At 44.7% G+C, this 22,275-nt stretch overlaps 1 protein-coding gene across 2 annotated transcripts in view; it reads right to left on the bottom strand.

Moving 5' to 3' along the window:
- Window positions 1-4,457: 4,457 nt before the first annotated feature.
- Window positions 4,458-22,275, bottom strand: part of BRD3 (bromodomain containing 3) — a 35,217-nt gene continuing 17,399 nt past the window's right edge. For both annotated transcript variants that reach the window (XM_032200487.1, XM_032200488.1), the window contains exons 3-12: window positions 20,565-20,702; window positions 19,438-19,585; window positions 18,006-18,220; window positions 15,953-16,324; window positions 10,122-10,250; window positions 8,981-9,172; window positions 7,920-8,155; window positions 7,082-7,374; window positions 5,069-5,197; window positions 4,458-4,667 (exon numbers count right to left, since the gene is read on the bottom strand). In XM_032200487.1, coding sequence (XP_032056378.1) covers window positions 4,552-4,667; window positions 5,069-5,197; window positions 7,082-7,374; window positions 7,920-8,155; window positions 8,981-9,172; window positions 10,122-10,250; window positions 15,953-16,324; window positions 18,006-18,220; window positions 19,438-19,585; window positions 20,565-20,702 — 1,968 coding nt within the window. In that variant the 3' untranslated portion in view covers window positions 4,458-4,551. The remainder of the gene's footprint in view (window positions 4,668-5,068; window positions 5,198-7,081; window positions 7,375-7,919; window positions 8,156-8,980; window positions 9,173-10,121; window positions 10,251-15,952; window positions 16,325-18,005; window positions 18,221-19,437; window positions 19,586-20,564; window positions 20,703-22,275) is intronic.

Below are 22,275 nucleotides of genomic sequence, written 5' to 3' on the forward strand. Positions count from 1 at the left end.
TTTGTTTGTCATGCCCCAATCCCTTCCCCCTAGCTCCAACCCCAGCTTTAAAAAACATCATTCCTTTCAAAACAAGGAAAAAATTAAAAACTGGTCTAAGAGTCCCCAAAACAGAGAAAGAACTAGATTAGGTAACTGCAGTCTGCTTCTACCACATAGAGAACATGGAAAGAGACCTCACTGGGTAACTAAATTTGTATATATACACGCACACACGTGCTTGTGTATGTGTGTGTGGGTGCGTGCAGCGATTGTGCACACACCCCACAGACATCAGCTACATAGTCCTGAAATATCAGTTCTACAGTTACAAACCCTGTCGGTAGGAAAGTTTAAAATCACATCGATACAAAACTGAAAAGATTTTGTATAGACAACATTTGGTTAGCAGAAAACTGTCGGACTCGACAGGTTCCTTTAGTAGATAAACCAGGGCCTGAGCCCACGGGATGCGGATCTCCCTCTGGTCCCATTGAGCCTACATCTGATGGTATGCCAGGAGACAGGCTGACCTTACAATCAGATAAAAGTTTAACAAAGTTTTTAAAGGTGCAGTAATGCTGGTTGATTGGTATTAGGTCTGGTCAGAAATCGTTTTGTCAAAACAGGAATTCTTCAGAAAAAACAGTTTCAATAAAACTATGTGTGTATGTATACATATGAAATCATACTGATTTCAGTGAAATTTCCCCTGGAAAACAAAGTTAGACTTTGTTCATTCAAGAAAAAATCCTACCATAAAAAATTCAGTCTTTTTCATTCTGAAGTTTAAAAATGCCATTTCAAATGTTACTTACACATTAGATCATTTCCAAGTTATTTCATGACATCTGCACTGACGTGTCATGCAATACAAACTCGGTTAAATAAATGCTCTATTGTTTCCGTTTCCAACTCATTAAGGGCAGCTGCTACTTACTATGGACTGAAAACATCTCTTCTTTCCAGGAGACACTCTGATCTGGATGTACCAGAGGCACCACTACTGACATATCAGGAGATAATGAGCACTACAAACAATACGAAAATGAAAAAAATGTAAGAACATTTTGCAGTGAAGAGTCACTGATTTTTTTTTTTTTTTCCCCTGAAATGGTCATGGCAAAATGGATTTATCCTGTGAGCTGCCATTCATTGGAAAACATCTTACTTTCCACGAAAGTTTTCCACCAAATAGAGAAGCCCAAGTCGCAGCTGGCTTATCAAGGATAGGCAGGTGCCTCTTCATCTTTCCTTTTTTTTGTTTTGATTTGTTTGCTTGTTTTCCTTGCAAATCCCCAGGCTAGGACAAGTTTGCCAACTAAAGCAGGGATCCTCCTCCAGCACTGCAGACAGTCCCAGGCCAGGCCCCTTTCCATCACTTCACGCTTGTTTCCAACCCTTCGGCTCCAACCTTTCCACTTGTCAGGACAGACCTACGTGTCCAGGTGGGTGTCTGCACCCTGGCCTCAGCGTCAGGGGACGGCGGCGTGCTGCAGAGCCAGGTCCTTGGGCTTTGCATGGTGGTGATGCTGGTGAGAGAGCTGCTGGGCGGGCTGCCACTGCCTCCAAATGCTGGCTGGGGGATGTTCTCTGCACAGGAGCACCTTTTGTCCGGGGCAACCATCACCTTACATCAACGGCATAGCTCAAGTGAATGCAGGAAAGGATTTCAGCAGGGAAAGCCGGGAGCCAGTTTCTCCAAGCTGTCGTGGTATTGAATTGGTAGCAATTAATTTAATTAAAAGTACTAGTTAGTTTTGATAATGCAAGTCTCAGACACTAGGAGAAAGACAGATGAAATCCAAGCTCATTAAAAAAAAAATAAGCTTAATTAGGTGTATATTACATCTCCTCATAGTAAAATTCTGAAAATATATTACTAAGTATCTGTCTAGGGGAAGGTGTTTTTTTTTTTTTTTTAAGGGCAGAATTTAAAAAAATATAGCAACTAAAAATAACTTCATTGTTAATGGAAAAGAAAAATCATTAATTTCAGCAAGAATCAGAACACACTAGTCCACGCATTTTCCAACACTACAGGAAACTCAATCTGCAAAGACTTGGAGGGCTTTCTGCCAGTGGGCCAAGCACCCCAGCAATTACAAAATGAGCTGAGGACGTCCAGCTACTTACAGCAGCTTACAGAGCATCTCTTTCAACCCTTAACAGAAAACGGGAATTCCTTTCTACAGCAAACTGCAGAGTGCTATTGTCACTACAGAGATAAAAGACACAGACAGGGCCAGTAGGCTGTATGAGATGCACATCTGAACAACCTGAAATGCTGATCCTTGAAAGATGGATTTCTAAAGGCCAGATGCAAGAATAAACTTCCTGATAACCCCATCTCCTAAGGGGCTGGCTAATAAAACCTCAGGTTTTCACTAAGTGACTGGCAGCTGAATGCGGATGCAGTAAGTGCAAACCATGGAGTGCTAACAGCAGGCTGGCCCCGCAGCCCCCTGGCTTTTCAGCAAAGGGCTATCCCCCCAGGCTCCACGTTTCCCAGCACACCAGCTCCTGTCCTAGCTCTTGGAGGCTGACTGTGCAACAAAAATCCCGTGCCAGGGCTGAGGAGCCCTTTGAGGCCACTCCTCAGCAGGGTGAAGTTCAGGGCTACGCCACAGCAGAGATGCAGCCTTCGGGGCTGGTGCTGGGAGAAGGAAAGGCATAACTTTCTGTTAAACTCTGTATATTTTCTTTACAATAAAAAGCTAAAAAGTTAAGAATTTACAATAAATTTCTGCCCCTCAGATTACAAATTTTATATAGTTATAGAACTGGTGTTTTCCTAAAATTGGATTATAAAAATCAAACCCAACACTGTTCTACCAAAAAAAAAAAATAAAAAATGGAGAGGGGAAAGACCTGTGGAAATAATACAGACAAAAAATGTGCTGCATCAAGAAATTACATCTACCTGTATGTCTTCAAAATTTGTACAAAACAGGAAATAAAGGGGCTGAAGCGAAAGGACAAAAAGAAATGAACACACAAAACATGACAGAGCACCAGATACACAATAGACTGGACTGTAGCACCTGTAGGTATAAAGTCCTATGTATTTAAATAACATGTTTATTTTTTTGTTGCTGTTTTTTTGTTTTGTTTTGTTTTTTATCTGGTTCAAACCACATTAAAAATCTGCATTTCTGCTGGTCTTGTTATTTTTTTTTTTTTAGTAAATTTTAAATGACCAGTAGTGTTTAATAAATAAAGTACTTATATATACATGAAATTAGGGACAGTGGAAATGGAGTGTATTGCAGCAGTGCAGGTCGAAACATTCGTCTGACTCTGAAGAAATTGATAGCCTCAAAAAAATTGCCTCTAACCCCCCCCCCCCCCCCCTCCCTTACTATTATTGAGGTAAACATTTCAGTGTCTGGAAACCTCCTTTCTGTGTGACACAGAAATAGCATTCCCCTTCTAGGAGCTCATTGCAGATACAGAGATAAGGGGAAAAACAAAGGAAAAGACAAAACCAACATCCCTCTCCAAGTCCCCTGCCAGCTCAGCCTCAGCTGGGGCTCAAGTGCTCTTTTATTTTAAGCCCAGACTGAGGTGCTTGTCATGGAGAAAGTACTTAAGCATGTGTCTAATAATGAGCACATGACGCCTTGGTCACTCTGCAGGGATCACTCCTTGAGGTCCAGCTGAGGACTTGCAGCCAAAAGCTGTTTTCAATTAAACGAAAACTTTCATAGACAGTGTCAATTTCCTGGAAATTATCTATTTGATGTTAAAAATAACATTTCCAAGAAACCTGAGTGTCCCTCGCTCTCTTCTTACCAAAATATTCCCAAGAAAAATAAAAATTTTAGTGGAAAAGACTAGAAATGCAGACACTTCTATTGCTCATGTGCTTAAAATTAAGTCCATGCTTAAATACCTTCCTGAACAGGTGCCTATGGCCTCTACGAATATTAACAAAAAATGTTAGCAATCCACAGTACATGAGAATTTTTTGTTTTCTATGTAAAAAGATGATAGCATCTGACATTTTCATCACACTGTAGACTTTGAGATTAAGAATACTAGTGCTAATAACAAATACACCAACTAGTTCCAAAGCTAACATCTTTCAGATACAGTACCATTTTACAGAGATTCCTTTTTTTAAAAAAGTTTTTCTTTGTGTGAGCCAGGTGGGCTTATTAAGAGAACATTTCTGGGGAGAGGGAAGGGGCAGGAGGGAAATGTACTACAAACCTTGCAGAACCTTCTAGTGATCTCCTGCTAAGAGTTCCAAGTTCTTCCATTTTCAAGAAATCTTCTTTAGTTAAAATGTATTTTAGAGACTTTATGCAAAGGGAACTATTTGTCATAAAGTCTAGTCACACACACACACGCACACGCAAAGATCTTTGACCTATTAAAAGAGCGCCCCCCAAAAAAATGGAAGATACCTTTTATAACACTGAATTAAAAAATAAAAAAACAAGTCAGAGAGGAAAAAAAAAAAAAAACCTGACCACTGTGGAACGAGAGCAGTATATTAAGGAGAGAAAGGAACACTGCAGAGCATCGGTGAGAGTGATGTCCATTTTGTGTGTAAGTGTCCGTAACTCATTCGGAATCACTGCTGTCCGAGCTGGAGCCGCTGGAGCTGCTGCTCCCAGACTCAGAGGAGCTGCTGCTGCTGAGCCGGGAAGGGCCTCCAGAGGGAGCAGAGCCGGATTTCTCTGCAGGAAAAGAGGCAGTGAAGCAGTTACTTGCAAGGAACTGAACTAGAGAAGGTTTGCCCACAGCTTTTCTCATCCACTGCTTCATTTACAACCTCGCTTTGCATGGCCAGCTTATTTACCCATTAGCTTTACTCGCTGGAATGGAGCCTGGCCCATCAGAGGATGAATCTCCTCCAAGACACCTCCTGTTTAGCTCCAAGGGGAGCTTCCACCCAGAGGGGGATCAGAGCAGACCCCACACAGCAGCTCTGGTGCCCAGCAGCAGCTCTCTGTGTGCCCACACTAATGGCAACTACCACAGATAAAATCCACGGCTACCAGAAGGCAGGAGCTTTGCCTTAGCGAGGCACACTACAGCTTTCCAGGCACCGGTAGCACAGTAAAACCACAGCCTTTACCTTTCTTTGCAGGTTTCTTGTTGTTGTTTAGCTGCCCACTGACGTCCTGTAAGCGTTTTTCTAGTTCTTTTTTCTTTTCCTGAGCTAACTCTTCTTTAGACTTTGCTGCTTGCTTTTTTCCGCTTGCAGCTGTGGAGGAGGAATGCAACATTTCTGAAACTGCATGGTTGCGGGTGAAAAAAAGAATGGACATCGCTATTTTACAGGGCATGTACGGCTGTGGGACCACTCTGCAGCGACACTGCTAAGATCGAATGATCACACAGCAACTACACATCCCAGATAGAGGACAACAGGCAAAGTTGTCTAGATTATCCAATCACCATCATCCTGTAACATGCACTTTAAGAGAAACCTTCTGGAAAGTGTTTTAGAAGATAGAAATATCCATGTAATAACCTTGTAGTTACAGGTTACTTACCGGCCAGTTATATGGTCAATAGTTACACATTTCTAATTACAGAATTGTTACATGGGTTTTCTGCCCTGTAAAATAAAGTGTCCCATTAAAGGTTGTCAGGAGGAAGCATCTGCCATTAAAACTTAAGACACCTCACACAAGAATCGACTGTGTTTTACGTTGCTTTAGATATAAGACAAAACAAAAAGAACAAGTTAAAAACCAATAGAGGCAAAGGCTGGCAAGACAACAAGAACACAGCTGCATCAGTTTGGACGGAAATGGTAGGAAGCACCAGCACTACTCATGCTCCTGAGCAGAAGAAATATCACTCAGAGGAGGAGTAATTGAACACAGGTGTTGGCCAATATCAGAAGCAGACAGGGGCCGTATATTTTGCCTGATCCAGCAAGGAAATGCCTACGTTTCTGTGCACTGTTTTAAAGCAGTATTTTTTTTTTTTTTTAAAGAAATCTGGAAAGCAGAGTGCTAAGAGGGCGCGCCCCTGAACACCAGAACAGGCAGCAGACAGCAGGAGAGTCTGGCCATGGTCAGGAATTAATGCTGTGTCTGTGGGCCAGGTTCGCCAGCCAGCTCAGGACAGGCTGGGCTCAGAGGATTGGACAGACAGACATCTGATGTTGTATGTTACTCCATGCTTTGACTCCAAACCTAATTCCTAGCAGCTCTGGAAAATCCTTTCCTCAACTATTCCACCAGCGAAGGGGGGTGGGGGCAGAAATCAAAGCAGTACTAAAAAAAAAAAACAAGAAGAAGGGCAGAAATCTGAGCTCTGCTTAAGCCACCTGAAAGTCCCGTGGCGAGGAAACAGCGCTGTGGAAGAGCTGTGAGTATCTATTAGTTATGTTATACTCTTCACAGGACAACTTCCTCTTAACCAAGAAGCAGAAGGATTGGGTCAGGACCACTTCAGGTTAAGCAGCACCCTACTGCTATTTAGCTGGAGCCAAATTCTCAAGGGGCTACAGCAATTCGCTCTGTGGATGAGGCACAGAGAAAAGCCTGTACTGTACAGCACTGTACACTCACCAGGGCATTGACATTCACCCCCTCATCTATCACTGAGGATTAGATGGTAATCAGGCCATCTAGGAATAGCAGCTTTGGCACAAACATACAACTGAGACACATCCAGAACCCTTAGGTAACCCAGGTGACTTTGTGCGAGACATTTATTCCCTTGGTGTTTTGGATTCCAACCACACTTCTTTTTTTTTCTTCCCTTCCTAATTAGATAAACTATTCAGGATAAGGAACCAATCCTTCCAGGTATCCTTCTAGGTATACACACATTACACCCAACACAATGGGACTGAAACCTTTGTAGTGCCTTCTAAGATCAGGAATAAAGGTATCACGCAGGTCTTGCAGAGGAACAAGTTGTCCCTCCAGGTCTCCATGAGAGGGCATCATGAGAAGGAATAGAAAAACCAGAACGTTTCTGCATATTTTCTCTGGGAGAAAAGAATCTCTAAAACTCCCTGTCATCACCTACCCAGCAGCTGGATAAGAGAATCTCAACAAACATGCCCCGACTCCAAAGCTGAGCCCAAGAGCTGGTTGGGGAACGCGTGCCCCAGGAGGTAACTTACAAAATGGTTTCCTTTGTTTTTTCTGTAAACAAGATTTCACGTATCTCTCCAGTTCTCGCAAAGTTGTGGGCTTCAACGTTTCAAAATCTATTTCTATCTCGTCCGGGTTGGAGTCCCTGAGGGAAGGTTCCCGCGACTGGATGATGTGCACCACCCTGCCCAGCTTCTCCCCGGGCAAGCGGTTGATGTCCAAGCTGAGCTGTCGTTTCTCATCATAGGTCATGGGCAGGCCTTCCTCCTCCTCGTCCGAATCATAGGTTGCAGACGCCTGTTTGCCTCCTTTCTTGGGCTGCCTGGGGAGGTTGGCAAGCATGGAAACATTCATGGGTATATAAAGAGCAACGAACTCTTTCTGCTACTCCCCTTCCAACAAACATCCCAATGCTTTTGGCTTTGAACCTCTAAGCCAGATAGCTTGAACAGCACCACAAAAAAAAAAAAAAAAAAAAGTTCAGAAAGCTGAGATCAGCTGTTCTACTCCTATTATATTTTAGTGCTGTGAGGCATGACAACAAGCCCAAGTAGCAGCAGGGGGGCAGCAATGAAATAGCATGTTCTTGCCGGCTAGGCAAAAGGCAAAAAGCAAAACCTTATCTGACAGTGATTGGGCAGGGACTGTGAGAGAATCAGACAGTGGAAATGTGATGGCTCTGCTGCCAGCCCTAACTTAAAAACTCCCAGAGGTTGTCTGGGAACAGAGACACTATTCAATTGCGAGTTAACTGTGCTGACAACTGAGCTTCACCAGGGAATTCAATGGGACAAAAAAAGGGACAAAACTGGGCTGAAAGCTCTTGGTATTCCCACCTAAGGCAAGTTGTGGGAGGCAAGCTCTCACCTGTTAGCTGTGGTCGTGCTGTTTGCTTTTTTAGCTGGGGCTTTCTTCTGCTGGGCTTGTTTCGGTGGTTGAGCCACCTTGGGTTTCTTCTCCTCCTCAGCTTTTACTTTGTGCTTTTCCTTTTCCTTCTCTTTGTCTTTCTTTTTCTTCTCTTTTTCCTTCTTCTCTTTTTTTTTCTTTGGTTTGTTCACTGGTGCTTGTGACAATGCAGCTAGCTGCTCATGGACAGCTTTTAGCTTCGGAGAGAAAAGTGAAAAAATAGATCAGAGTTCAAGGCAAGATAACTCATGCCTCCACATACACTTCCTCTATATCCTGGACACGTAAATATATCCCCAAGTTAGCGATTGAGCAGTCAACTGATTGGACTTTGGAGGCTTTGCTTGAAGTTCTTTAAAGAATGCAGTGCAAATGTGCAGAAGCTAACTGAAAACTTAATTCTTGCTTTATAGTAGCAAATAAAAATTAAGCTTAATAGTTTGGTCTAGAGTGCTGGCAATGTGGACTCTGAAATGCCAGATTCCCTCCTTGGGAATCTGGCATTAACTTGCTTTGAGACACCAGATAAACCATTTTATTAATGCTTTGTTACATTAAGGTAGTACCTACAACCACTGCATAATAAAAAAGGCCATGGCTCAGAGCTTGTAACAGCCAAAACAGCTTCTGTAGATGAGGTACAGGGTGAAAATATCACACAGGAAGATTGTGACGGGTGTCATTGTGCCCAAGCTCTCATGCCAAATGGGGGTCACATTGCTTACCCAGTTCCCCAGTATTGTGTGCCCCTTCGTTCATGATGGCTGAATACTTTGGGATCCCCAGAAAGCACAGAACACCAGCCATGAGAACGGTTATCTCAAGGAAAACTACCATGACATCAAAAGTACACTTATTTCACAGCTGGGAGTTCTTCCCCTTGAGCTGGCAGAAGGGGTGATCACTCTGCTGCATCGCAGACTAGATGGGACTTTTAAGAAAGAAAAAAAAATGCATTTCTGCTAAGCCCTTTCTACTGCGCAGACACACATACAGACACACAGCTCGGCCACTCCAATAACCTGCTCCTGGAGCTCTGCCAGCCGAGTCGCTCGCTCTTCTTCTGAGTCTGAGCTGTCTGAGTCGGAGGAGCTCTCCTCGCTGCTGTGGCTGCTTTCTGTGCTTTTGCTCACAACTGGTGCTGTCGGAGGAGGAGGTGGTGGGGCCTCTGCGGGCTCATCAGGCATCTTCGCAAACCTCATCTCAAAGACATCCTACAAAAAAAAAGGGGGGGGGGAAATGGTGACAAAGGAGCCTCGGCCACAAAGACCTCATTCTTGTCTTTTAAACCCACCAGACACCCCACCACGGGTCAGGGTCCTCCTGCACTGAACAAGGGGCTGTACCAGTAAATAACAAAATACACTGAGCACTCTAGAGCAGGGGTTGAAATCGTCACAGTAAGATATAGTTCCTCCTCTCATCAAGGACAAAATTAGTCTTGCAGTGGGATAGGAGCAGGCAGGGGAAGGTCGCTGAATCTCCCTTTGAGATCCTTTTGTGGCTGGGAAGGTTGTGGAGGGGCGATGGGCTCTCACACCTCTGCTTCCCGGGAGGCTTCTGCATCTTGTCTGCACCAGCCTCTGCCAGAGAGGGGCACTAGACTAAACGGATCTGACCCACTCTGGCTTTTCTAACCAACTTCCCTCTAGGTTTGGCTTCACTCTTTGCTGCTCCCCAGCTCAGCAGACTTCTAAATCGGTCTTTAGCTCTTCCATAAGGTCAGGGAGGAATCTCAGCCTCTGCACGCCAACTGCACAGCTGGTCTTAATGCCAGGATCCCCCACACCCTGTCCAAAGATTGAAGCACTCGCTGTAATACTGTACATTTCACAGTTTTCAACTCAATTTCTGGCACAATTTCTCCCAGTTTTTCCAAGGTGCACGTACAAAGGGGCATACACATTCTGAAAACCCAAGAAAATGCTCCCATTATTTTATACAGCAATGATTATAACATTTTAGGCATGGCATTGGGCCATGCCATGTGAAAAACACAACAGTTCTGCATCAGAGAGTATCTAAAGGCTCTTTTCAAGGACTGGAAGAATCACCGACTCTCCCCTGATGGTGCCAAGGGCAGATCCATGCTTGGATGTCTGAATGGACACCGTATAGCTGTACTAAATGTACTCTGAAAGATGCAATTGTCAACACCTTTACCTGGAGCTTCCTGGCCATGGCTACCACTTCGTGGTCTGGAGGATTGTACTTGTAACAATTTGAGAACATTAACCGAATATCTGCTGCAAAACCTTGTGCATCCTGGTATTCCCGACTGTCCATTTTTTTCTGCAAACAAACAAGCCAAAGGGAAAGGGGAGAAAAAGCCATAAGCAAAAAGCATTTATAGTAATTGCATGAAGGATGTGCGTCATGGGGAGGGCTCAGAACAGCTTCAAAAATCACATTTGTCTAAGAGAGCAGTAGTTTGATCAGGCTTATTAGCTCCTAAATAACATTTAGAGTTTCTGCTTTTTAAAATAAGCAAACAAAAGCCAGACAACTGAACAAACTGATCTACTTCCACAATAGTTTAAGCTCTTAAGATTCTATATTTGGGTTGTTTTCTTTAACAGCACTATGTAAGTTTGTCAGGGCCTCCTTCTGCTAAAAAATAAAGGCAGTCAGACAGGGAAAGAGTTTGCAGGATTAGAAACTAATGTAAGCAGAGAACATAGACTGAAGGGCAGGGAGTCAACAGACAACGTTACAATGACAGGATTACCTTCAGCATGTATTTCTATATGCTGCTTGGGTATTTTTACCCTCTAAATCTGAAAGGGCAGAGAAGATTACAACCATCTCCCGGCTGCCTTCTAACACAAGGCATGAATTACACTTGGTGATTTCTACGCTAAGTCAGGCACTTGCTGTTAAGCTACAGACCCAGCTCTTGATTTAAGAAGTCCAACCGACAGATACAGAAAGGATACGGAATTCACCCTTTACGAACCAGTTCCTCATGTTATTTCCTGCTGTTGTGAGGAAAAATATCAGGAGCTAAATATTTGCAACTTGTTCCTTTCTCTCATTTTCTAGCTCTCAACTTCATCCACTTCTCTTGCTGTTTGGGACTGAACGATTTGGTTTAGAGAACAGTTTATGGCATTCCTAGCACTTAATTGATTTTATGCATGTATTGCTACTACGTATAAAACCTTAGCTCCAATTGCCCCTACCAAAAGGAAATTTTAAAAAGCTAACACTAGATTTCATTTGCATCTAAAAAACACGGTTTTAAAGACACTCGCTGTTTGCCAAGTGCTCGCAGCCTCCCTTTTGTATGTCTTGTGCACCTGTGTCCCCCAGCGACAGGCAGTCGGGCTGCAGATGTGATCGGGCAAGGCTCCTTCCCCACCAGAGCAGAAGGCAGGGTGCTTAGGCTTAGGCTAGAAAAACTCCCACTTGTTCGATGGAAATTAAACATATGTCACAGCTTTGAATACGGCAGATACTGGAATTACTTTGGGACATTGCAATGACTCCTAAAACTGCTTTTGCTCCACGTAAGGCAGAATTGCACCTCCAGGGATACAGCTTTTGGAGGCAACTGCCTGCAGGGTGGTTCCTGCAGCATCCCTCCCCGCAGGGCTGCAGCTCGACGCCTGTCCAGCTCCTGTCTCGAGAGCTCGTTCCCTCGGAAAATAAATGAGGAGCAAGCCTCCAAACTGCAGCACAAAGATGGGGAGGGAAACGCAATTTGTGTGCCTCTCCTGTCTGAAGGAGAGCTGGCCTTGTTTGAGAAGGGTCTCAGGCCAACTCCAAAGCAAAACAATATGTTCGAACGAAAGGGTCCATTTATTTTAAAAGATGTCTTGCTGCATGAAAGGCTTGTTTGATATGCTTGTATTTGTTTGGCACGCTCAACGGCTGATTACAGCCTGTGAAATGCATTTCAGTGTCTGAGGCTTTGCTTTCATCCAAAACCAACAGTTTTATAGCCCAATGCTTTAAACTGTCGATTTTTTTTTTTCTGCTTTCGTGTAAAGAAAAATTAACTTGACAAAAGAAAGGATTTTAAAACGATGTGATGGAATATATTTGGGTTACAAATTCACCTTGATATATTCAGCTGTTTAGCTTTTTTTTTAAAACATTTACAATGGCAAATCAGAAGACATAGATAGCAGGACTGGAAAGACATCAGTCTGGGGGCCTACTTGTGCCCTACAAAAACTGCCTCAACCAGAAGAGCTGCCTTGGGAAACTGCGTTTTTACTTTAGAATAGGTACAATTAAAGCAATCTTCATAAATTTTCCCAAAGAGCCTTCTTGTCACTTTCAAGACCCCAAGACTCGGCTGCTCTGAAACCACAGCAATTCACTGCCATAAAGCTAACCAATAAGCACAGTCGGATCCCTGGACATAGCACTTTATTCCCCAAATAAACACCTTTCTAAATCCTCTTATGCAGCAAGGACCATTGTTTGTTCACTATGGAGCAAACCAGAGGCAGAGCCATCCACATCCCTGCTGCTGGGCTCTGCAGGACCTCATCCTGTGCTGCACGGCAGGCACAGCACCCTGCCTCCACGTGCCCAGGCTCCCCAGCACCAGTGGTGGACACAAACACACTGCAGCTGAGCCCTGCACGCCTGTGGATGGGACAGCAGCAGCACAGCACTGCTCCAGCTTCACAGCAAGCATTTCAACTGCTTTGGGGAGTTAAGGCTGCTGCCTCTTTGATTTTAAAGCATAATCCATGCCCTTCTTCTCTCCCTTTCTCCCCGTGTTTCATCCGTTCTCTGCTCCAAGCAGTTCTGCACTTCTCGCCTCCTCTGTGATGACCGAGACCCCTGCAGACCCCCTGTGCCCTCAGATCTTCCTGCTTGCAGTCCTAGCCCGGCACAGCACCCCAGCACACCCTCAGCTCCCAGCTGTGACCTGCTCTGCTGCAGCCTCTCCACCTCTCACGGCACAGCCACAACAACCAACCTGCTGCTTCCACCACGCAAACCATCTCCAAATCCTTCCGAAGAACACCTCTGCTGGGCGCACAGCCTGAAAAAAATATGCTCCTGGGCAGGAAAGGTATTCCCTAGTGAAAAATCAAACTTGGTACAAGCAGAGAACTGAAGTTCCAAGCAGCCAGGTACTGCGGAATCCATTGCAGCTGCAGCAATGTTTATGTTTTAGTTCCTCACGTAATTCTTTCAAGATTAGTCTGAAGGCCATTATTTGCACTGCTTTACCACAACCATTGTCACTCGTGCAGAATTACATTTCGAGCCTTTCAGAGCCACAGAGAAAGCCCCTGACACCTGCACTGCCTGCAAATGGCAGGTTTCTGTTCCAGGCACTTAACGTATTATAGACTGCATCTCAGAAAAGTCACGCCATGATCTACCGGCCAAGGGCAACGACAACAAAACACTTCATAAAGAACAATACAAGACAGCACTTCAAACAAGTTTATTAAAAAAAAAATCTACTACGTAGAAAGACAAGTCCAGAGTCTTTACATACAAAAGACTCTGTTGGGTCTGCCAGCAATTCTTCTCCAGCTTTCTGACCTATACTACAAAAGTACAGAGGGAAAAGAATCACCTGCACTTGCAGAAGAAGTGCAGAGATGGACACTTTTTAAAAAGAATAAAGTTAGGACCACAAAGAGTTTCAAGAATGAAGCAGTCACCAACCCAAAAAATCAGAGCATTGCAGCTACTTTTTGCAAAACGCAGCACAGAAGCCCTTGCAACGAGAAGCCACCTAGTCACGTGTGAAAATATCAGCTTTGACAGTCAGGATTCCACTTCTTTCATCTGTAATCTTACTGCATTCACCTGGGCTTGATCCACCAGGCAGCAGGTATCTCTGGAGAGACCCACGGCATCCCTATGAAGTCAAGGAGCTGCGACGGAGCTGAGACCACGTCTTGAAAGGACTACGTTCGCCAGTACAGTAACTGAATGACTTCATCTAGGACACCATCATCTAATTGTTTTCACAAAACAGGTAGAGAAGAGGTTATCAATAACTGCATCCCTCTAGTGTGATAACGAGAATTACAGCTGCACTGAGCCAGAGACACCTCTCCCCATCTCAGCCACGTCTCTGAACCAGACACCCTTTAAAGCTACTGGACACTTCAGGAACTCTGAGCTGATTTTGGCACAGCCCATGATAAGCACAGGCAGATATAACTGTAGGCACAGTATGCCAAACACCGTGATCTCCTGAGGTCTCCTCCAACCTGAATTACGCTATAATCCTAGCCACATGGATGGACCTTCAAGCCAAGTGGAAAAAAAAATGACTCCACTGCAAAGGGAATTGAGCAGACCTTGACAGCAAGGGATGCAGGCATATCGTTAAAGCAACATGCAAGGACTAAGTAGGCCTCTAGTACTGGCCGTCCAAAATTAGCAGGATGGCAAACAAACTGCAGAACCAAAACTGACGGGAACTTCTCCCTCCCTCATCCATGCTCAGAGCAAGAGAAAATGGAAAGTTACTCAAGAAAACATTGGGACCTTCCTCTGTCAGCAGAACATCCCAGCCAGGCACCAGTGCTCCACCTCTCCAGACTACACCGATCAACCCAGTCCTTTCTCTTGCTTTTACCACTTGTTTCTGGCTCCCCCTTCTTGCTCGCAGCTCAACTCACCCTTCTTACTCTCTTTTCTTCCCAGGAAATTGCTGCAGGCCTTTAATACAACTTGGCTTAATTGCAAGTCTAAGAAAATACTGCACATTGCACTGGTTTATGTAAATAAAGCAAGGGCGCAGCAAGATCAGGAGATGAACTGTCCCCACGCCCAGCTCCACCAGAGCCCACTTGCAGCACTTTTGGCAGCTCAGAGAGGGCCTTCGTTGTACAAACCAAATCAATAATAATGTTTAGTACTTAGGCAACACCTTCCAGATATATGTCTTCCCAACAGCTCTGTGAGGTAGGTTAAATATTATTTATCCCCATTTTATGACTGGGAAAACTAAGGCACAGAGGCATGGGGAAACTTGCCAAGGACCATGGCATCAGGATGGCAATTAACTCAGACACTTCTAACTCTTGCTCTAGTCCTCAGTGCACAGACTGGGATGACAGGATTCTATGATTCTGTGACTATTCTTTCACCATTAAATAATGCAACTAAAATACTCTTCGAAATGCTGTATCTGCAGTAAGAACCCCTGCAGCATCATGGCTGAATGGAATGGCACATCAGAGCACCACGTGCTGCTGCCAGGTACTGTGAAAGATTTCGCCAAGGAACGTGTAAGGAATCAGGAATGAGGCTGTCCTTTTGTCACCTGAGCATTTTAAACAATCCTAGGCATTGGCCAAGCTGGGAGCAGTACAATCCTGGCATGCCCATGAAAGCCAGCAGAGGCACCTTAACTTCCTGCACATGGAAGAAAGTCTCACCTCCGCTGACATCAATTCCAATGGCCAAGCAGAAATGGGAACTAGAAAGACACAGCTTTGCTCTGTGGATATTTAGGAGGGGCTAAGAAACTCGCCCAGTCTATAGAGAAAAACATCTTGAATATCGGACCATGCTAAGCTAAAGTCTTGAAGAGCCAATCTTGTACCACACAAGCATCACATTATTCCCTCCCCCTGCCTACCAGATCATCGTGTTCCAGCTGGAATTGCTCAGCGTAAGCCTATCTGGACCGTGCATCATGCCAACAAGTAGCCAGGCAGCGGTTTCTGGAAATGGGATACTATTAATTGAATCCTATGAAATACAGCACCTCTTCTTCTCCGAGTGCAACACGATCCCAATAACACAAGTTTAAATAGCTGGACTATCCGTAAAGAGAAGAGGATGCCATCATATAGTCTGCTTTGTAGGGCAGAAAAAAAAAAGTCCCAGATTATGGGGAAAAAAGGAGAGGGTAAGGAAACAAAATATAAAAATATCCAGATGATATCCAGTTTCAGTTTCCACCCTTGTCCCTTCCCCCTCCCCCAGAAGGAGCCGGTCCTCTGCAACCAGAGGGCCGTGACACCCTGCAAAAGAGGTGGTAAATGTGGACGTACTTTAACAGTACTGAGATCCATGGGGTGTTTGATAATGTCATGATAGTCATGTAGTTCCAAGGCCTCTGCATCAACAGGCTTGTAAAAGGGCCATGCATAGGCTGCATGCTTCTTCGAGAGCATCTCCTTGAGAATGCTGTCACAGTACTTGAGGTGCTCAGAGAGTTTGCCTTTCTTCCCTGCGTGCTGGGGGACCTCTCCGTCCTCAAGGTCCTTCTTTGGTGGTTTGATGGGCCGGCCGCCGCTCTCCCGTCGAGCGATGATTTTGGCCTGTTTGGGGTCCGAGAGGGGCGTGGGTGACTCGCTTCGGCTGGCAGTGATGGCAGAGGTGGTGGGCGTCGTCGTGTCCGCTTTTCGCTTCACTCCCTTTTTCTGAAACAGGAGATGGACAGGCTTCATGAGTGCATGCCCGGCTGTCACGCTAAGCTAGCAGAAACCTAGCCCAATTCATCCTCATTTCTGCGATCTGCCTGTCCTCTGACAGAAAACACAATTATTTCCCTGGGATAAATGGGACTTGTGACTAGAGGCTTTGACACACAATTCAGTGACCACAACACAATGTATTACTACACGTCATCTGAGCCACAGTAACCAGCCATTTGCACGTCTCCAACCCAACCCCAAACATGATGAAAAATGTGTTAGCTCTATGTATTTCACTGAGATTTAAACTAAGGACTCTTACCTCATGTTTGCCAAAGGAAAGGAGTGCGCCCAGTCGATTACTGCAGCTCAGCTGATGCATGGTGACTTAGTAAGTGTCAGTAACTTAACCACATGTCTGAGTCCCCAGTGGCAGGATCAGGCTATAAGTTCTGAACCAAAGCATATTAATCACCAAAGACCCATGAGCCCTCACTCCCTTGTATTTAGGGGATGTGCTAAGGTAGATTGTTTATTACGGACAAGAGTAAGAATTTAACGATTTTGCTTCAAGCAAATAAAACATACATCACCCATAAATTCAAGCTGTGACTGTCCAGTCAGCTCTTTCTTGTGCTCCTAAGAAGGATCTATTCCTCTGGAGGAAACAACAACAAGAAAGGGGGAGGGAGGTTCCCCGGGGAAATCTAAGGCAAATCTTAAGTAAATCCCAAGCAAGATTAATTTTGCAGTACATATTTGGCAAACTCACTCTTGGGTTCATCCTTGAGTTTTAAAATTAAACTGATTCTCAGAAGCAAGTTATTTGAACAGAAACTGCAATATGAGACAGGCTTCTGAGGAGCACAGCATTGCTGCAAGAAGATCTGACTTACAATTCCCCTAGTAATTCTCCAACTATAGGGTTAAATAAGAAAAAAATCCAGAGCTCTGCTGACCCATGCAACCTCACAACAGGGAGCACCAACACTTTTGCAGTTAATATATCAGTTCAGAGAACCGAGCTTTGAGCTATGCTTTGACTATTTTTTAGGTAATACACAGCTTGCTAGGAAAATTCCGGTTATTTAGAGCAACATTTTCATTTACCCATAAATTAACATATTAAATAGTGGAACACTAGTGACACCTCCCAGGAGATTACTCAGAAAGGAAGACAAAACTAATGTACCCAAAACCTGTAGGCAACATCAGTCTCCTCCAACTGGAGTGAAAGGCTTATCGTGACCTCGTTTGTGGCAGGGAGGAACATTCCTAGTGCTGGGGTGTGCAAACCTTAATGGAATAGTCCCAGGAAAATCAGGGATTCAGTTCCAGAGGGAAGACACGCTTTGGGTTATATGGAGGAAAACAGGGGAAACCTCCAGCAGCCTTCTGATTGAGGGAGCACTGGCTAAGGCTGAGGTCAGATGAGAGCTCGTAACTGAACTGGAGCAATTACAGGTGACAGCACCTCAGCTGGGGTGCAGTAAAACTAGCAAAATGTTTCTGAACCCACTGCAGCTTGACAGCAAGCCCTTGTCTGAGCACATCCCAAAGGGACAACAGTGGCCAAGGAGTCAAATGCAGAGAAGTTATGCACACAACCAGCAGTAAGGGGATGAAAATAAAGCACTGCTCAGCAATCCTGCCTTCTGAAGAGGAAGGGGTCAAGTACTCCATTTACCTTGACTACTGGTGGCGTCGGAGGAACCACAGGCATTATCGGAGCAGCAGGCGGAGGGGGAGCAGCGGCAGGAGGGGCAGTGACAGGCGGGACATTAGCAGTGATGGTTGGCACAGGGGTGGCAGCAATGACGGGCGTCTGAGACACAGCTGGAGGGACGTTCTGGAACGGGGCCGGCGGGGAGACGGAAGACACGGCCACTGCTTGCTGCGCTCCTTTCAAACGACAAAGTGAAAACACTGCAATGTATTGACGGTTACAAACGCCGACAGGACACTGTGAACAAAGTGACACCGGTGCTGCTGGATTATACAGTCATGGGCTTGGCAAAAGGATCCCAGTTCATGGCCACAAGAAGAGCACAAAGGACACCGTGTGTGATTTGCTTGGTGCCATTACCCAGAGGCCAACAAGTTATACAATGAAAAAAGAGAGCTGGGTGCCTAAACTCCAGGTAGCCAGGCAAATGTCTCTTACACTATGCTTGAATTGTTAAAGAATTACCTACTAAAATAAAATTAAACAGGATATATAATAACTAATAACTAAAGTATCGATATGCCTGTATGTTTTTATAGCTGCGTTCAGCAAAGGATGCTGAGAATACACATCGTTACAAATTTCTCTCAGCTTGGATAAAGTTGCAGCTCCATTTGGCACCTGAGATGTGGGAAAACAAAGAGGAACAGTTGACTTTTCCAGCGCAACAATTAGACTTTGTTTACAGAAAAAAAAACTTTCAACAATTTAATTCAGCCAACACAAGCTCCTTTATGAACTGTTTTACCCTGCTTTTGGATGTTTTCATCTTAAATCCATTTAAAATCAACTCAGGGTAAACTGAACTAAACTTAATTTCGACTGATATACAATAGTCTACACAGCCTTTTGCAACAGCTTAATAAATCCTTTATGGTCCATCACGCTTTATTCTGTGATGTTGCAACCATGTGTGCAAAAGAAAAACTATCTGGGGTTTAGGAGTTTGGCAAGATTTAGCGTCTCTGCTGTGTCGGATTTCTGTTGGGACCTTGGGTGAGTTGTATAAACCCCGATGTATAAAGGCACCCTGCACCACGGTGTGTCACTTGCAGCAGGCTGGCATGTCTAACTACCTTGTCTCTTCTTGCCTTGGCTTCCTCTTTGCACACAGAAAGCAACAGCACTGCCCTCCTTCACTGAAGCGTTGTGCAGATGGAAACATCAGATGGCAAGATGTTCGTGTGACAAATGGAGAGTGGCATTAGGACAGACAAGCCCTGAAACACCAGGTGAATGTTATCTATGCATCTTGCATTCCTCCGCTGCTCTGTTAGGCTACACGCTCCTTTCCTAGCCTTTTGCACCATTTGCAAAGTCATGCAGCTTAGAACATGGATCAGGCCTTACCAACAGGCTTGTAACATCTATGGTCACCGGATCGGGTTAATACCTGCACTCTGTGTGCCTGCTGACGGCTTACGACCTTTGCCTTTAGGAACTGGGGGTAACAACTCGACTTCCTCCTGAGGCATCTGAGCAACCTTCTGCAGAAATATCTTCTCCAGGGCTTGGGCCATGAGAACGATGTCATCTGTGGGCTGCAGGAAGAAGACAAGCCTGAGCTGCGTCATCTGCTCATTAAAAGCCAAGAGGTTCAAGATCAAGTTTTGAAATCCCCAGTGACACTGCCCTTCAAATAAATGATGGTATCCACTGAACTGACAATAAACAGCCTAGCTCTTCTCCCTCCTTGTACACTGCTCTCCTGCTCGTCTAATCCAGTCTACAATGCAATAATCACAGCCTCTAAATAGGCTACATCCAGAGAATATCAGGACTTCCAGCCGAAGCCTGACAGCTAGCATCCTGTGCATCAGCGTGGAAGCAGAAAACTGGAACAGATGAGCTGTCCTCCCTGCTTGCCAACAGGTCCTAGAGAAAAGCGTAAACATAAAGTCTGTGGCTTATACTAATTAATTTGTTTATTTCAGCTAGTTCTCCAGAATGGGTCAATGATGACAAACCACTGTAAGAAACAAAAAAAAAAACTGGCTTTTAACAAGCTAACAAAACAGCAAATAAGCCAAACCCAAAATAATAATAAGCAATCTAAAGGTGTACAAGTATGGACGAGGCTCAGCAGAGGACAGAGTTACGCAACTTACTGAACTGCTCTCTGCTGCTAAAAGAGGCAGGAGACACTAGTTACTGATAGACAAGTATTGTAAAACTTAGAGCTAATAACACAAAACACCTGCATAAACCTTAGTTTACCTTGAAGAATTCCTAAATGAAAATAAGAGGAGTAAAAACTTGCTACATAACCCCCAAACAGCAATCTACATATAATTAAAAGGCACATTTGCCATTTTAAATGCTGTGAGGGAAGAACGACACAGCACAAAGACAGCTTTGTGCATTTCAAGTAATGTGGTTGCAATTAGTGGCATTTTCAATCCTTGCAAGGAGGGCCTGTAGCACAAAGGAGCTGCCCTGTTCAAAACCTGCACTGTAACAATTGTAGGTGTTTTTTTTCCTAGGCAGTGCCCCAGCTAAGTGCTTGTCTGGGCTCTTTACCTTGTTATAAATATAACAATTTGTAAACATGGTGTTGAAATCCTGCATACATTCACTGGCACTCCAGTAATAGTTATGTTCCAGGCGCTTCTTGATAGTCCCCATGTCCATGGGGTTTTTTATTATTTTGTGATAATCCTGTTGGAGAAACAGGAAAGATGTTACATCTCCTGGTATAAAGATAGTGTGTTCACATCTCTCTCGAGTCCCAGCTTTCTCCTCTTTCCCCCTCCCCAAAAATACACATCCCCGTATTTTTATGCAAAGTGCAAATATCACCTTTACTTTTATTTTCTAATTTGTAGCCCTTAACCTATCATTAGGAACTCGACTACAAGGCATCAGATCCCCCTGTACAACCACCAGCTCCCCCCCAGTACATGCTCGAACACACAAACAGCTGCTTGGCCATTACCAGCTTTTTTGTAGGGACAGCTGGACAGGGAAGATAGTAACAGTGATACATGGAAGAAAACATGCTTTCTGAGCAGCTCTATCTGGAAATTGATGGAAACCTTGATACCCCTTCACTGAGGTCGCAGATGCCACTGCAGATTGTGCTGCAGAGCGGGACAGTGCCACTCTTTGCAGCTGGCTAACACCTCAGTGATGCAATTCGTGCTTGCGTGGGACCAGAAGTCAGGATAACAGGGGCAGCACTATCTTTGGTTTGTGTTCAGTTCAACAGTGAACTGGCAGCAGCAGTTTGGAAAACAGCAATTCTGCCTGCCTTTTTAAAAGACTGCCTCTGAAACGCTCGGCACTTACAGAGGTTTATCAGTGCCAGCTCTGGCTAAGACTGCACTAAAATCTTCAGTGACTCTCTGGGAACGGTCTCCGAAGGCTTCCACGTGTTAACCCAGTTTCTCTCTGGGCTGGTCTCAAGCATCTGTAGAGGCTGTGATTAGTCTGGAGACACTGCAGGCACACGAGGTTATATGCTGTAATTTTCTCATTCCAAAGAAAGGCAGCAGTGCCTCTCACTGCATGTGCACACAAAGCCACATACAGCCCCGAGCCGCTCTGAGCCCAACCCTCAGGCACGACCCAGGAGACCAACTTTTTTCAGGCAAGGCACACTGGGACAGAAGAGGCAATCCTGCTGGTTGCTGGGCTTGTGCAGATTTGATTTGAAACATGTGAAAAACAATTACACTTCCAACTGACTCCTCCTTTTTGGTAACCTGCCCTAAAGCCACTTCAAAATGTCTCTCTGAGAAACTAAATGCATAAAAAGAAGACACATAGGAGCACAGACCTAGTGAAACATTATACATGTGTTAAGTGTTTTACTCTTTCGATTATCACTTTAAATAGCACCCATTAACAAAATTACTGAGTTCAAAGGACTCCTGACCTAGTCCATAAAATCAGGTCATAACCTGCAGTAACTGTAGCTCTCCAGAGCTAACATACCAGAACCATGCTCCCTCAATCCTATCCACAATCCTTGGGTTCAGAGCAGTCAGAGTAATTCTGTAATGACTTCGTAATGGGCTGCCTGGAGGAACAGCCAGCAGGGCACATGGGGGGCTCCGTGTTTAAGTGAGGCAGGTGGATGGGGGCTTGCCTCCAGGGCTGAGTTTTCACACCTACAGGACCACTCTGAAGAGGTGAAGGTTGTGTGGTTCTGTTCCCTAGAATTAAGCTAATTAACTCACTTTTGTCATTTATGAATAACCTGGCTTTGTCTTGTACTACCTGGTCTGAC

This window comes from Aythya fuligula, chromosome 19, assembly GCF_009819795.1.
Source record: "Aythya fuligula isolate bAytFul2 chromosome 19, bAytFul2.pri, whole genome shotgun sequence".
Lineage (NCBI taxonomy): Eukaryota > Metazoa > Chordata > Aves > Anseriformes > Anatidae > Aythya > Aythya fuligula.